Here is a 13,929-nt window from a genome sequence, read left to right as displayed (position 1 = left end):
TTGCGAATCAGCTTCCCGCTCGGATCTGCATCACATACATAACATACATATATAGACAACTCCCATATATATATTTACAGATACATATTAAAATTGAAGCGGACATAAATTAATATTTAATCTTAAGTCGGAAATAAAACATTACCTCATACTTTAAAAACTTATGAAGACAGTTACAAGTAGAACACTCGAAAATATATAGATTATATACCATATACACGATAAATATAGGCCATTTTTTTGTAGCAATCGAACTTAGGCTTTATGAAATTCTATCATTTGTGAAACGAATAGCAGATATGATTTTCCAGTTGTGAGAGGGAAGCGGGAAACCGGGAAACCGGAAAACCGAGGAAAAGTGCAGTTTAAATGGGGTGTTCCTTGTGAAGAACTGGAGGGTTTGGACTATCTCCCATTCTGGGGAATCCCCCATTGACTTTTCTTCTCTACTCATGACTCTTTGTACATTTTTGCACTGTAAAAATAAAATATTAAACATATAAATATATAAATTGCTTGCTAAAAAAGTTTAAACAAACAAATGGAAAACGCGCAAAGTTTAACATAAAATATATACATACATGAAGCGACGTTATTTATATATACGCCTACAGAAACATGCAAAAAAAAAACTATTATATACAAAAAAATATATACATACATATATAAATATATATATATACAATACTTATTTACATTGCGTATTTTAGCGTTTTATTCGACATCGGAAATAAAAATAAAACAAAAAAAACCAATCGTAGAAACGCTACAAAAGTGTTCTTTTTAACGAAAAAAAAATACATCAAAATAAATACAGAGAGCGGAAAATAGAATATTAAATTAAGCAACAGAAAATATTTATACACTGAGATGCAGCGGCGAGTTGAAAGTTTGAATATAAAAACAAAACAAAAAACAGAGTGGAGAGCGACAAATGTTTAATTGAATATTTAATTTTACAAAAGCATACATGTTTTATTTAACAATCGCTGTAAATATCAAGCAACACACTTTTCTGGCGGGCTTTTTTGTGTTTTGTTTTTTAAATTGCAAACTGTCTCCACAATTCGGCCACAGCCCCCAGCCACGCCCCCCCCCATGAAAGCAACACCACTACAATGCAAAGCTTTAATTATTGCCACACACAAAGAGAGACACACCCACACAGCAATGCAAAAGTGCTTTAAACAAAAAAAAATACGTTTCTCTTAAGTATATTTAAAAAACTTTTTACAAACAGACGAAACACAAGAACACAGAAAACAAGAACTCTGCCAAAATCAAGCTAATACAGACAGAAAAAATAAAAACTAAATAAATGCCGAAATCTTCTCTAAAAAATAGCAACAAATTTTAAACAAGAATATAATACGGAAATAACTAATTATACATAAATGATTAAATAACGATTTGATGAGCAGAACGAATAACAAGAATGGAAATTAAAAAGCTTATTTTATATATTCAAACATACAACAATAAAATAAACCAAAATGACCATTAATGAACTAAATTATATACGAACCGAAATATAGTGTATATGAATGATTTTTAACCATGTAAAGAATTTGAACCAGTCTCTTTCGAATTTTGTTCGTTTTCAAACGGTCCGAAGAGCAAGAAGCAGCAGCACACAGAGTTAGTGAGGGAGAGAGAGAGAGAGGAGAAGAGCTAGAGCAGCGCATTATTATTAACTAATTTAATATGCAATATATCTACTATATTTAAAGAAAACCAAAATAATACAAATAAATGAACGAGGAAAATAAAAAAATATACACCGCAAAGGCGATCATAAAATGAACACATTTTAAAACAATGAAAACGAAACGGAAAAAAATACAAAAAAAAAAACACTCAAATAAAAAAGAAAAACAGAAGAAAAAAAAGACATAAGAACTGTTCGTTTTTTTCATTTCATAATTTTAATTCTCTTTGGCTTAGGTGACAACTCTGTTCGAGACTATTCCCCGATAGTCGCAACTATCTTATCGATATTCAACGGATTATTCAGCTAGTTAGCTTTATCTATATGACAGTACAAGTACTGTGTAGTATTTATCTTAATTCATTTATTTTCTGGCAAAAGGTTTGGATACCAGAAAAGGTTTAAATTGAATCTCTTTCTCTTCAAATTGGTAAGATTTTGCAGTCCGCCTAATCGATTGTTTTGGGATTTGCGCACACTCTGGCCACACTACCCCACACTGTTGCACTAGCCAATCGATAGGCCCGATAGGCTGTGTCAAATAACGCCTCCTGCTATCGATATCAATCAAGAAAAAATAAAATTTATTAAATAGATTTGTACATAGGAAATCGTGAAGCGCGGAGCGAATAAAAGCTGGGTTAGCCGGAAATGCCAACCAAGTTGGTGGGCTAAAAAAGTGAATCCGAACCAGAGTTAAGAAAATCGCGGACGAGGAGCAGCAGTAGGAGTAGCAGCTGACCACCAGTGGACCAGTGGAGGAGCGACCGTGCGAGCGAGCGGAGCGGAGGAGAGCAGTTAGAGCAGTGTTCAGCGTTCAGTTCACCGTTTAGCGGACATGAACGAGGAAATCGTGCGGGAGCAGCGCGGCGGCGAGGATTCCTCATCCTCCGTCTCACCGAAAAGTGCAACGGCAGCGGCGTCGATGACGTTGGCCTCGGCGGCCTTGGAATCGCACACGACGACCACCATCACAACCGCCAGTAGCAACCCCCCCACCAGTGGAGCAGGTGCATCCGTCTCGCCATCCTCTCCATCTGCATCGGCATCAGCATCAGCATCGGCGTCCAGCGGGCAGGAGAAGCAGCCGATGCAGCTGCCCCTGCTGAATGCCACCGATATGCGCGAACTGCGCGAAATCAAGCAGTTGCTGTGGGGCGACAATGTGCGCGAAGATGTATTCAAGCGTTGGTCTCAAGGTAACCACCACCCAATCAACAGCCCGTCCCCCCCATCTCCCATCTCCTCATCCCCCCTCATGGCACGTAGTATGCACCACCACCCACAGTGGGGCAAAAAGCGCGCCCTTTTTGCGCTCGGCAAGGCTGCGTCCAATTGGAATGGGCGCTTCTATCTTCAACTTGGCCCAGGTCATGTTCATTCATATTTACTCGTGTTTTTCGAGCAACAACAATAAATTTCCTTTTCGCTAAGAATAGCAACTTAGCCCAGGTTTTGTTTAAAATATTTCTGTCAAGAAACAAACAGAAAGATTGTAAATACTCAATTTCAAATCACTGCCAAGACTTATTTTCAAAGACTTATTTATTCTTCTATATCTTAGTTTTTTTTAATTGGCCATCAATTGATTACTTATTTGACTACCACAAGTAGTTATAGTTATTTATGACTACGATTAGAGACAAAGACAAGTTAAAGCCTGTTTGCCTGTCATCAATTTTTGGAATAAATACATGATTCTAATTTCAATACTCTTTGTTCCATGTTATCGTTAAGATAAGAGTAATAAATATTATCTTTCAAGTACCATTCCTTGTTATCATAGTAACTACTTTTGATTTTTCTGCTATTCAAATTGATTAGCTCATTAGACAACTAATAGATTGCTGGTTAAGTGCACACAATTATAGATACGAATATAAATGATTTGGTAGTTTTATAAAGGATGGTAAAGATTACCGTAGTTCCCTTCCTCTTATGGTTCTGAATTAACTTCCATACTACTGTTTACATTAATTTTACTAATACTAATTTTACCAACAGGATTCGAGTTTAGTAAAGTGGAACCGTCTGCATTGGTGCAGAAGCAGGGCGGTCCTTGTGCTGTGATAGCGCCGGTGCAGGCGTACTTGCTTAAGATTATTATCATGGACTTGCCAGGCGTCAAGCTGTCGGAGGTGAGTCAACATCTACTATACGAATACCAAAGCGCGTATCTAGCTAATCTCCACAATTATGCAGATTCCCCTCGACAAATCGCAGAACCTGCTGATCCAGGCATTGTGCAACATCCTGAAGAATTGTCGGGCGCCGCGCTACCGCATCGTCCATCTCTTGCGCCGTCGTGGAAATGCTACAGAGGCTGGATCAACCAAAGAGCGATCGCCTGTCGGCGAGGCAGGATCTGCTCCAGCTGGCCAAGCGGCAGGATCTTCCGAAGAGGTGGAGGTGGCGGCTGAAGCCACTCCCGCCTCGGTCAACGAGTTGTCCCAGGACCTGCAGCTCGATCAGGATATGCACCGCGAACTGTCGCCGGATGAGTTCCACGAGCGCCTGCACACGCTGCACTTTGAGGATATCGCCGCCGTGGCCCGCTACTATATGGAGAACTACGGCCAGCTGGCGCACACCTACGGCGTGCTGCTGTTCATGTACTCGGTGTTCCTCACCAAGGGCTCGGAGCTGGTCGCGGCCGATATATCGGACACGTCGGAGCCCCTGATACACAGCACGTACGGCTATGGCGGCCAGTCGCTGATTAACCTGATGCTAACTGGGCGTGCGGTCGCCCATGTCTGGGATAATGAGCAGGATGTTGGCGGACTGAAGCTGCGTGGCATCTGTGAGCAGAGCGACATCGGCTTTATAACGCTGATGGAGCAGATGCGTTACTGCACCGTGGGTTCCTTCTTCAAGAACCCACGCTATCCCGTATGGGTGATGGGGTCCGATACGCATTTAACCGGTTAGTCATCCAATAATCTACCCGTATTGATAGCGCTTTGTGTGCCTTCGCCTTGGGTTCTTACTAATTGCAGTGCTCTTATCTCTCCCCCAGTTCTGTTCAGCAACGAAAAGAGGCTTGTCTCGCCAGAGACGCCCTCGGAAACTGGTCGTCGCATCTTCAAATCCTACGACCCGGAGGGCAACAATTTCATATCGACCACTATGCTGCGCGAAGTTCTCGCCGCCTTGAATCTGGTCAGCGAGCCGGCCTAGTAAGCTTAACCCACAGTCGTTCCCTAAACTCGGTTTGTAATCGTTCCAATTTGCAGTGTGGCCCTCATGCAGAAACGTCTTGATCCGGAGAACTTGGGCATTATACTGCTGAATGCGTTCATGGACGAGTTCTTCCCGCTGGAGCGCCGCTCCACGCCGGATACGTTTGAGCTGATGCACTACAACGGCATACCGGGCTCCAATGAGAACAACAAGGTAAGCAGGTTGCCGATCTTGTTGCCTACTGTGATGGTCAATTTATTGTTCTTTGCAGGTGCGCTACTATTGTGGGTCGGCCATTTTGCTGGAGGGCGATCTGAAATCGATCTGCACCTCGAACCCGATGGTCACCTGCCTGCAGACCAAGTGGCCAAACATCGAGATAAACTGGCACGACGCCCATATGCCCTCCTTGAATTGACGCCGTCAAGGGGGTCAGAAAAAATCACAGCAGAAGGTTGACCAGGGTCGCATGGTACGCCATGGACATGGTACTGTGATGAAGGAGCCACTGCTGTAGATACAAGAAGACGCGATTGCACGTTTTTATTTCACACACACTTCAATTGTTTTTTTTGTATTTATTTGAAAATATTCGAGAAACTGCTGGAGTGGAACGCACCAACCAAACCCATTAACAAACATTCAAAAAAACACAAAAAAACAAAAGAAAAACAAAAAAGAAGAATAGCAGCTAAACACTAACAGATTCGCTTCGGAAAAAGCTGCAGCCATGTTGAAGAATCCGCAGGAGAGTAGAAGATTTACGCCAAGCGTTAAAACCACACAAAACGCCCTAAGAAAATTTCCCATATATGCATAGTTGTATGCAGCATGGAAATGGAAAACAGGAGTCGTGCGGGCAAAAGAAAGAACATACATCTTAAAGAAAAACAAAACACTCAAATCTAATTTCGAACATTGTACGTTTAAATTTGCATTGCAAAAACTAAACTCAACTAAAAATACAGGCAACACAAATATACCTTTATGAATAAACTAAAAATCTAAAAGAACAAATCGTAATTGAGCATTAGACAACGCAGAGAGAGAGAGAGAGAGAAAGAGAGAGTATGAACAAAATTTGTTTTTGGCCTTTTAACAAATTACTTGTAGTGTTAAACAATTTAATACAATTAAATAAACACGGATGCATTGGAAACGAAAACAGGGCGCAGAAAAGGGCATATTTAAATCCAACAGCAAAGCGAAAGAGACAGGGAACAGGGAAAGAAAGAGAGAGGGAGGGAGAGAGAGCAAAGCAAAGATTACTTCAAGTGAAACAAAAAATAAGTATAAATTAACAAAAGTAATAATTCTATTTAAAATAAACAAGAAAAATCCAAAATCCCATCAAACTGTTGTGCATTTTTTTTGTAGCAAAACCTACACGATTTCCCACTTTTCTTCCTAAAGTGCTCATAAATATTGCATTCAGTGTGTCAAATAGGCGTCCCTATTCCCAGCATTTCTTGCATAGTACTAGCTGTATACCCTAACTGCACTGTAAATCGGTGGACTCAATGTATACCCTAACTGCACTGTAAATCGGTGGACTCGATCATTTGGCTGCGATAAGAGAGTCTGGAAGTCCGGAATATCTTGCTTGGTTCCTTTGCAACAGCTTTTCCATCGCATGTGATAACCCAACACCAAACCCAAAATGTTTCAGTCTAGGATCGTTGCACATACATATGTAGGTATTAGGACTGACGATGGGGTAGCGCTAATCAATTAGGAGCTCTTAAGTTGTAAAATGTTTGCAGATGATTCCATGATGGCTGAGTTGCTTATTACGAATAACCTAACACACACGATAGCCATTCTGAATGTATTTATTGAAGTAACAAATAATTTAACATTATTTTCGGCACTAGGTTTCTTATAAAACTGTTCCAACGACAATGTAATAAATCTACTATTGAAAATACCAAATGTTTCCCCTCCTTTCTTTGCTGCATCATAAGCCACACGCATCACATCCTTTTCAGAACTTCTGCAATGCATTGAGTTTAAGAAGCACATGAAAACGCACTACACTGTTTATAGGACGACACTTTTTATTAGAACATGTATTAATGCAGTTGATATTCACAATTTTGTATACTTTCATAATCAATTCATAATTCACAATTTTCATGATTCAATTCGTAATCCACAATTTCTACAATTCAATCAATAATCCACACGAACTAAATCCTTACAACTTAAGCTTAATCTGAAAATCCACCTAGTAGCGCTCCCGTTTGGGCTCCTTGCCCTCATGCCCGCCCATAAAGATCTGTATATCCAGTCGATAATGGCGTGGCTTTCGGTGCCGCCCCTGCCGTTCGCCGGGCATCGGATCTCATTTGACATCGAGGAGTCTGCGCTGGAACATTTGCATGGCCAGGTTGCGCAGTCCCTCGCCCACAATGGGAACACTACGCGGGAACTCGCATTCTCGCGCTGGCAGACCGCACAGCTGGCGGCGCAAGCGCAAATCCTGGCGAGCGCTCAGGGCTCGACTGCCCGGACCGCAAACATTGCCCACCAATCGCTGGCGTTCGACGGCGGCGCTGCGAAGACCCATCTGCACGCATGCCAGTGGCTCCAGTTGCTGCTGGCTGGCCAGGAATTCGCGGTAGTCAAGCAGTGGCGAGGCTATCTTAGCCGGCGGCTCCTGGTCTCCATCCAGTTCGCGCTCCCTTTCGCGCTGCTGGCACTGCTCCTTCTCCTGGATCAACTGCTGGCGCGCCTCCTCCATGACGCGACGTGCGTAGCTCTCGCCCGCCATGCCAAACGATATGCCCATGTCGAGGAGCACGCGATGTGGCTGCCATCTCTGCTTGGCGGATGTGCCGCGGTCCACGCCCTGCTGCGCCGCCTGTGCTTCGGTGGCCTGCTGGCGCGTCTCTGCTATCAATCCCTGCCAGTCTACGCCCAAAGCATCACCAATGCCTGCGAAATGGGAGGGGAAATTACATTTTATGACATTGTATTCATCACAGTCTATAGTATTGAAAAGGCATTGGAACCACCAGCTGCAGCATCGGGTAGGAAAACTATTGGCATCTTCTCACCTTTGTGCCGCGCATCCTCCTCCAGCTCGCCATCGGATATTTCCTCAAAGTCCAGCACCTCGTCCACCTCCTCGCCCTTAATGGGATGCCCTGCCACACCGTGGAGTGCCTCGTTTTTGACCTCCTCTGCATTGGCGTCCATTTCCTGCTCCGTCTCCGTTGGCAGCTCGCTCTTGGGCCGCACCTTGTCCGTTTTATTAAGTATGTCGTCGTCGCTGTCGCTAATCTCGCTCAGCTCACCCTCGACGGCGCTGGTGCGGATTGGCTCCTGCTTAACTGGATTGCCCTCGGAAGTCAGCGACTGATTCAGGTTCAGATTCTGCGTTGGCGAATCCTGGGCGCCCAATTCGGGTGTGCCTGCCGAGTCCTCAGACGCATCTTCCTGCTTGATGCACACAGTGTTCAGTTTGCTCACCTAAAACAACGATTGCGGATTACAATAAAGAATACAAGAAAATTTATTACTAATGGAATGAAATGGTTTTACCATTTTGCTATGAAGAAAGTGACTACGTTATTGCACAACGGTTAGCAAACAATGGGTTTCAAATGGAAGAACGTTGCACTCAGTTAACAGAAACGCATGCATATACTTATAAACAAAGACGAAACCATAGCCCATAGATATGATACGCTGCATCCGATGTCACGGCAGCGAAGTAAACGAAAATCAAGCGCACCTGAGCCAGTATTCCGGGATTAGTGGTGGCGTTGGCGGCGCTTTGGGCCGCCGCCTTTGCCGCTGCCACTGCAGTGGTGGCCGCCGCCACGGCACTCGCCTGTGCGGCTGCATTCGGTTTGGCCGGATTGATGAGTGGATTCAGGAGCGGTGTCTGCGTCGGTGAGACCAGCGGTGCGTGCGTGTGCTTCTTGAGAAAGGTGGAGGAACTGGGCAGACCGCCGTCCCGGGCTCCCAGTGCGCCGCCATCTCGGGCAGCTCCATAAGGCAATCGTTTATGGGGAAATCCGCGGGAATAGCCGCCTGGTGGTTGCACCGGCAGCGTCATCAGCGGTGGCGGATGGGATCGGTAGCCGGGCCGCTCGCCGTGATCGCCATGACCACCATGGCCACCACGCCGAAATCCTCTGCCGGATCCACGTTCGCCCCTCGGATGCACATGGTGGTGCGGCGAAGCTGGATGTGGATGCGATGGTGGTGGCGGGGCATCATCGTTATCCCGCCAATCACCTCCAGTATTGGACGACTGCTGCTGCCAGGCGCGTGGTTTCTCCCGCTGATCGTGCTCCAGCCAAGCGGGCTCGTTTTTAATAGACGGCCGCTCGCCGCCAGCGCCTCCGCTTCCGGTGTCCGGCCGATCCTCGCGATCTCGTTCACGTTCCCGATCGCGCTCTCGTTCCCGCTCTCGCTCGCGCTCCCGCTCGTCCGCATCCCAGTCGGGCTCCGAAGCGGAATGGTGCTGCTGCTGCGAGGGAGGTCCTCCTCCGCCCGAATGAGTTGGTGGCTTGCCTCGCTTGGGACCGCCCGCAAAGCCACCAGGTCGACCAGGAGTTCCACTAGGTCCGCCTGGGCCGCCACCAGCGCCATCCTCCTCCCACTCACGCTCCCACTCCGGTCGGAAGTCGCCACGGGGTCCAATATTGCGCTCCCTTTCACGGTCACGCTCTCGCTCCCGATCCCGTTCCCTGTCCCGGATTAGACGTTCTCGCTCATCCGGATAGAGGGTGTCTTCCGTTTCCAGGTCGCGGTACTCGCGTCCTTGCAGCTCCCGTTCCCGCAACTCACGTGCCTCTAGCCAGGCTTCTCGTTCCCGCGACGAATAGCGCGCATCCAGATAGGCGCGCTTGTAGGCCCTAAAAACAGGAATTTCCAAGTGATGGATTAGATATTAGGTTATGCAGATTTCAGGGCTATAAACAGAAATGAGAAAAGGTTCACCTTCTGCTACCTACACAGTTAACCAAGTTCAGGTAAGCGAACAAAAGTTATCAAAATGGTACAGTTTCTGAAATCGACTTTTCGTGGAATAATTAAATGCAGACTCTTTACTGACCTCTCACGTTCCTCCTCGGAGTACAGTTCCCGCGGATCGCGCATCCTGGGCGCATAGTGCTCGGGCAGGGGACTGAGGTCTCTGCGCCGATACCTTCGCATCTCGTCGATCAGCCCGTGGCCATGTCGTTCCTCCAGATACTCTTGCTCACGCTCGTAGGGATCTAGTTCCCGCTTATCGCGCACATGACGACCGCCCCTTTCGCGCTCTCGTTCCCTTTCGACGGTGTCCAGGGATCGCTCGCGGCTGCCATACGGCGGAAGATCCAAGTCTCGACCGGGACCACCGCGCTTGCCACCATCCTCTTCCTCCTGGCGGCGCAACTTTTCGCGAGCCAAGCGTTCCCGCTCCCGTTGACGTTCTTGGCAGCGAGCCAAGGCCTCGGCGCGCTCCTTGTCCCTGGCTGCCTCACGTTCTGCACGCTCGCGCTCCCGATCCCGACGATCTCGTTCCCGCAAGGAGAGATCGTGGCGTTCACGCTCCCTTTCTCGTTCTCGCTCACGCTCCCTTTCGCGCTCCCGTTCCAGGGACGGAGTACGTCCACGTGCGCGGGTCTGGATGATGATCTTCTCCCGCGACATCAGCTGGTGATGCATGCGCGAGGATGAGCTACTGCTGCCGCCTCCAAGACCAGAACCTAAGCCTGAATGTAAATAACCATTAGTGGAACTAGATTGTTATACTAGGTATGATAGTTACCTGGACTCTTCTGCCGTTTACCCACGATGTCCTGGTGGATGCGGATTTTGGTGGTGGTGGTGGTGCTGCTGCTCGGCGGACTCCTGCTGCTGCCCAATCGATGATGGTCTCGCTCCCTGTCCCGTTGGACGACGCGCAGCTTGTCCCGCTCCCGTTGCTCCTTGCTGGCGGCCCGTAACCGCTTCCGCTCGGCCAGCTTCTTCAGCTTGGCCCGCGTCGTGGGCGACAGGGAGCGATGGACGTGACCACTGAGTGCGGCGGCAGCCCGTTTCTTCAGACGTGCCTCCTTCAGCTTCCGTTTGATGTGATTCCGCTTGGCCACCAGCTTCTTTTGCACATGATCCCGTTTGTCTCGTTTGCGCCGCGACGACGATGGCTCATCTCCGGACGTGCTGCCGCCGCGCCGTGAGCTCTTCTTTTTGCGATGATGCCGTTCCGCGGAGCGCGGATGATGTCCATGGCCGTGGGGATGTGGATGCCCGTGAACGCTGCCACTGCCGCCGGGACCACCGGCGCCACCAGGTCCGCCCACACCTCCACCGCCGCCGCCACCGCCCACGCCCTGCTCGCTGTCCGTGCTGCTGTACGAGCTGCTCCCGCTGTCCGAGTCCGAGGTGGAGTCCGAGCTGCTCGAGTGCGTCGCACTGTGGCGGGCGGCCTTCTTGTAGCGGCGCAGCGACTCCTTGGCCTTCTTCTCCATCGCCGCGATCTCCGCTAGCCTGCGCGCCTCCGTTTTGGCTGCTTTCCCTTCGTGCTCCGGGTTAAGTTCAACACGGCGATTGTGTGGCTTATAACTAGTTGCGGATTTATCCAGTTAGGTGAGGTCCTTGCTCGGCGGCGCTGCCTTGCTTTGTTGTCAGTTTGTTGGCGTTTCCTTACTTCTTCTTCTTTATTTTCATCAGCTTCTTCTTGTTTGCAGTCGACCGATAGTCGATCGACACGAGCACGCGCTTATCGCTTATCGATAACAGTGTTGGTCAGCACGGCGGCACATATCGATTGTCAATCCGAAGGAAAAGCAAACTATTTAAGTTTGAAATATTTGCTTAAAAAGGATTTTATTGACAAATAAATTGTAACATTATTTCTTTTTAATTTCTAATTTTTAATAAATGTATTGGATACTTTTATTTCTTTGTTTTCTGACAGTTTCTGGTTAAAATGAGTTCGTTGCTGATTCGAATTATGGTTTCGATATCGAAATACCGGTTCAGCGTATCTACCCGGTTTTGCAGCTGCTTGGCCAACCGGGTAGAATTAGATACTCCGATTTAAACCTGATTTCTGATACATTTTTAAACATCATCTTTCCGTTTTTTTGTTTTTTGTTTGTTTAATAGTTTCAATAACTTAACGTTCAATACTTTATTTCCATTTAACCCTAATTAAATCTTAAAAACGCTAAATTTATAAACATTGTAGGAAGCAGGCCGTGCTACCACTTTAGTTAAGCTGAAGTTTTCATTGCCAATAGGTTTTCCAATCTAGCTGGCTGTGCTCCTAGCGTCAAGTCGTTTTACTGGCTTTTTTCCGGCTTTTCCTCAGTTTTGGTACATGGCTCGACATCTCAACACATCAGTTCACAATCCCTCGCAACTAAAAGCTTAAAAGTGTGTGTTTTTTTATAAGTAATATTTTCAACGGCTTTTTAAACCCCAACTAGAAGTTTCATTCGGGTGAAAACCGATGAATTTGCTGCGCCGGCAGCCTCGGCTGCTGAGTAAGCGGTCCGCGTGGCTGCTGAGGGGTTACTTGGTGGCCAACGGGGATGTGTCCAAATCCGTTTCCCGTCCTGCGGCGCCTATGTCCACCCTATCGCTATCCGCCTCAGTATCCGCAGTATCCCCCGTATCCGCCGTATCCCTGGTATCCGGGTGCACCCACTCCGGCTTCCAAGGAGGTGGACAAGGAGCAGGTGAGTTCAAAGGGAAGAGTAGTCGATAGGTTGGCATTTCATATAAGTACATTTCTATATTCATGAAAGGAGGAAGAGCCCGCAGAGGATCAGCCACCGGAGGATCAACCACAGGAGGATCAGTCGCCGGAGGATCAGCAGCCGGAGGAAACTCCTCAAGAAGACAGTACTCCGGAGGACCAGCCCCAGCCGGATCCGCCAAGCCCGGAGGAGCGTCCACCGGAAAGCCAGCTTCGGGCAATGCCCCAGCAGCTCCTCCACCTCCTCCACCTCCTCCACCACCTCCACCACCGCCAGCAGGCAAATCTGCACCCCCAGTGAGAGCCAAGACGCCGCGAATGAAGAGCTTCGAGATCTACCGCTGGAAGCCCGGGGATCAGCCGCAGACGCAGACCTACTCGGTGGACCTGGAGCAGTGTGGCGCCATGGTGCTGGACGCCCTAATCAAGATCAAGACCGAGATGGATCCCACGCTGACCTTCCGCCGCTCCTGTCGCGAGGGCATCTGCGGCTCCTGTGCGATGAACATCAATGGAACGAACACCCTGGCCTGCGTGTCGTCCATCGACCAGAATGAGAGCAAGTGCTGCCGCATCTATCCACTGCCCCACTTGTATGTGGTGCGGGATCTGGTGCCGGACATGAGCCAGTTCTACGACCAGTACCGCTCCATCCAGCCGTGGCTGCAGCGCAAGGACCTCAAGCGCGAAGCTGGATCGGCACAGTACCTGCAGTCGGTGGACGATCGTCTGGTGCTGGACGGGCTGTACGAGTGCATCCTGTGCGCCTGCTGCCAGACAGCGTGTCCCTCGTACTGGTGGAACAGCAACAAGTACCTGGGCCCCGCCGTCCTCATGCAGGCCTATCGCTGGGTCATCGATTCCAGGTGAGTTGGCCTTGCTAGTTGGCTGCCAATGTGCTAAGATCCTCCGCTTTTAGGGACGAGGCCACCGAGCAGCGACTGGACTTCCTCAAGGATCCGTGGAAGCTGTACCGCTGCCACTCCATCATGAACTGCACCAACACGTGCCCCAAGCACCTCAATCCGGCTCGAGCCATCATCCAGCTGAAGCAGCTGCTCGTGGGCCTGAAGAAGAAGGGGAAGCCCCAGCTCAAGACCGACGCCCTCTTCGCGGGCAAGGCGTAGGCAGGTGCACACTGGGATGTCGGCATAACGTTAATGGGATGTACATATTTAGGCAACACTAACTAAAATATACACTAATCCGACACAGCGGGCAATAATACCAAGGACACATCCTATATTTACACTAAATTTTAACACAGGACTTAATGGACTTTATGGACTTTACTATGCTTAGGTAGTGCACAATAAATGCTGAATGGAAACTA

The 13,929-nt window shown here is 48.0% G+C and overlaps 3 protein-coding genes across 3 annotated transcripts; 2 read left to right on the top strand and 1 right to left on the bottom strand.

Moving 5' to 3' along the window:
• The first annotated feature begins 2,222 nt into the window (after positions 1-2,222).
• Positions 2,223-6,744, top strand: LOC122623394 (ubiquitin carboxyl-terminal hydrolase MINDY-3 homolog). The gene is made up of 6 exons (XM_043802534.1): positions 2,223-2,907; positions 3,713-3,846; positions 3,911-4,634; positions 4,728-4,887; positions 4,945-5,104; positions 5,163-6,744. The coding sequence occupies exons 1-6, from the start codon at positions 2,547-2,549 to the stop codon at positions 5,307-5,309; spliced, it is 1,686 nt and encodes a 561-aa protein (XP_043658469.1). The 5' UTR covers positions 2,223-2,546; the 3' UTR covers positions 5,310-6,744.
• A 186-nt stretch (positions 6,745-6,930) lies between these two features.
• On the bottom strand, positions 6,931-11,559 carry LOC122623886 (fl(2)d-associated complex component). The gene is made up of 5 exons (XM_043803255.1): positions 10,662-11,559; positions 9,963-10,605; positions 8,631-9,762; positions 7,951-8,365; positions 6,931-7,828 (listed from the first exon to the last, which is right to left on the bottom strand). The coding sequence occupies exons 1-5, from the start codon at positions 11,359-11,361 to the stop codon at positions 7,236-7,238; spliced, it is 3,483 nt and encodes a 1,160-aa protein (XP_043659190.1). The 5' UTR covers positions 11,362-11,559; the 3' UTR covers positions 6,931-7,235.
• Positions 11,560-12,197: 638 nt separating this feature from the next.
• Positions 12,198-13,929, top strand: LOC122623887 (succinate dehydrogenase [ubiquinone] iron-sulfur subunit). The gene is made up of 3 exons (XM_043803256.1): positions 12,198-12,576; positions 12,646-13,462; positions 13,516-13,929. The coding sequence occupies exons 1-3, from the start codon at positions 12,348-12,350 to the stop codon at positions 13,721-13,723; spliced, it is 1,254 nt and encodes a 417-aa protein (XP_043659191.1). The 5' UTR covers positions 12,198-12,347; the 3' UTR covers positions 13,724-13,929.

Source organism: Drosophila teissieri, chromosome X (assembly GCF_016746235.2).
Source record: "Drosophila teissieri strain GT53w chromosome X, Prin_Dtei_1.1, whole genome shotgun sequence".
Taxonomy (NCBI): Eukaryota; Metazoa; Arthropoda; class Insecta; order Diptera; family Drosophilidae; genus Drosophila; species Drosophila teissieri.
The sequence above is the reverse complement of the archived record's forward strand: the minus strand, read 5'-3'. Positions and strand labels throughout refer to the sequence as shown.

Coding starts and splice junctions, on each gene's coding strand:
- LOC122623394 (XM_043802534.1), top strand. CDS start 2,547: ATGAACGAGGAAATCGTGCGGGAGCAGCGCGGCGGCGAGGATTCCTCA. Junction 4,635..4,727: donor GTCCGATACGCATTTAACCG/GTTAGTCATCCA, acceptor TCTCTCCCCCAG/TTCTGTTCAGCAACGAAAAG. Junction 5,105..5,162: donor GCTCCAATGAGAACAACAAG/GTAAGCAGGTTG, acceptor TGTTCTTTGCAG/GTGCGCTACTATTGTGGGTC.
- LOC122623886 (XM_043803255.1), bottom strand. CDS start 11,361: ATGGAGAAGAAGGCCAAGGAGTCGCTGCGCCGCTACAAGAAGGCCGCC. Junction 9,763..9,962: donor TCCGAGGAGGAACGTGAGAG/GTCAGTAAAGAG, acceptor TCCTGTTTTTAG/GGCCTACAAGCGCGCCTATC. Junction 7,829..7,950: donor GGAGGATGCGCGGCACAAAG/GTGAGAAGATGC, acceptor CCCATTTCGCAG/GCATTGGTGATGCTTTGGGC.
- LOC122623887 (XM_043803256.1), top strand. CDS start 12,348: ATGAATTTGCTGCGCCGGCAGCCTCGGCTGCTGAGTAAGCGGTCCGCG. Junction 12,577..12,645: donor AGGAGGTGGACAAGGAGCAG/GTGAGTTCAAAG, acceptor TATTCATGAAAG/GAGGAAGAGCCCGCAGAGGA. Junction 13,463..13,515: donor CGCTGGGTCATCGATTCCAG/GTGAGTTGGCCT, acceptor CTCCGCTTTTAG/GGACGAGGCCACCGAGCAGC.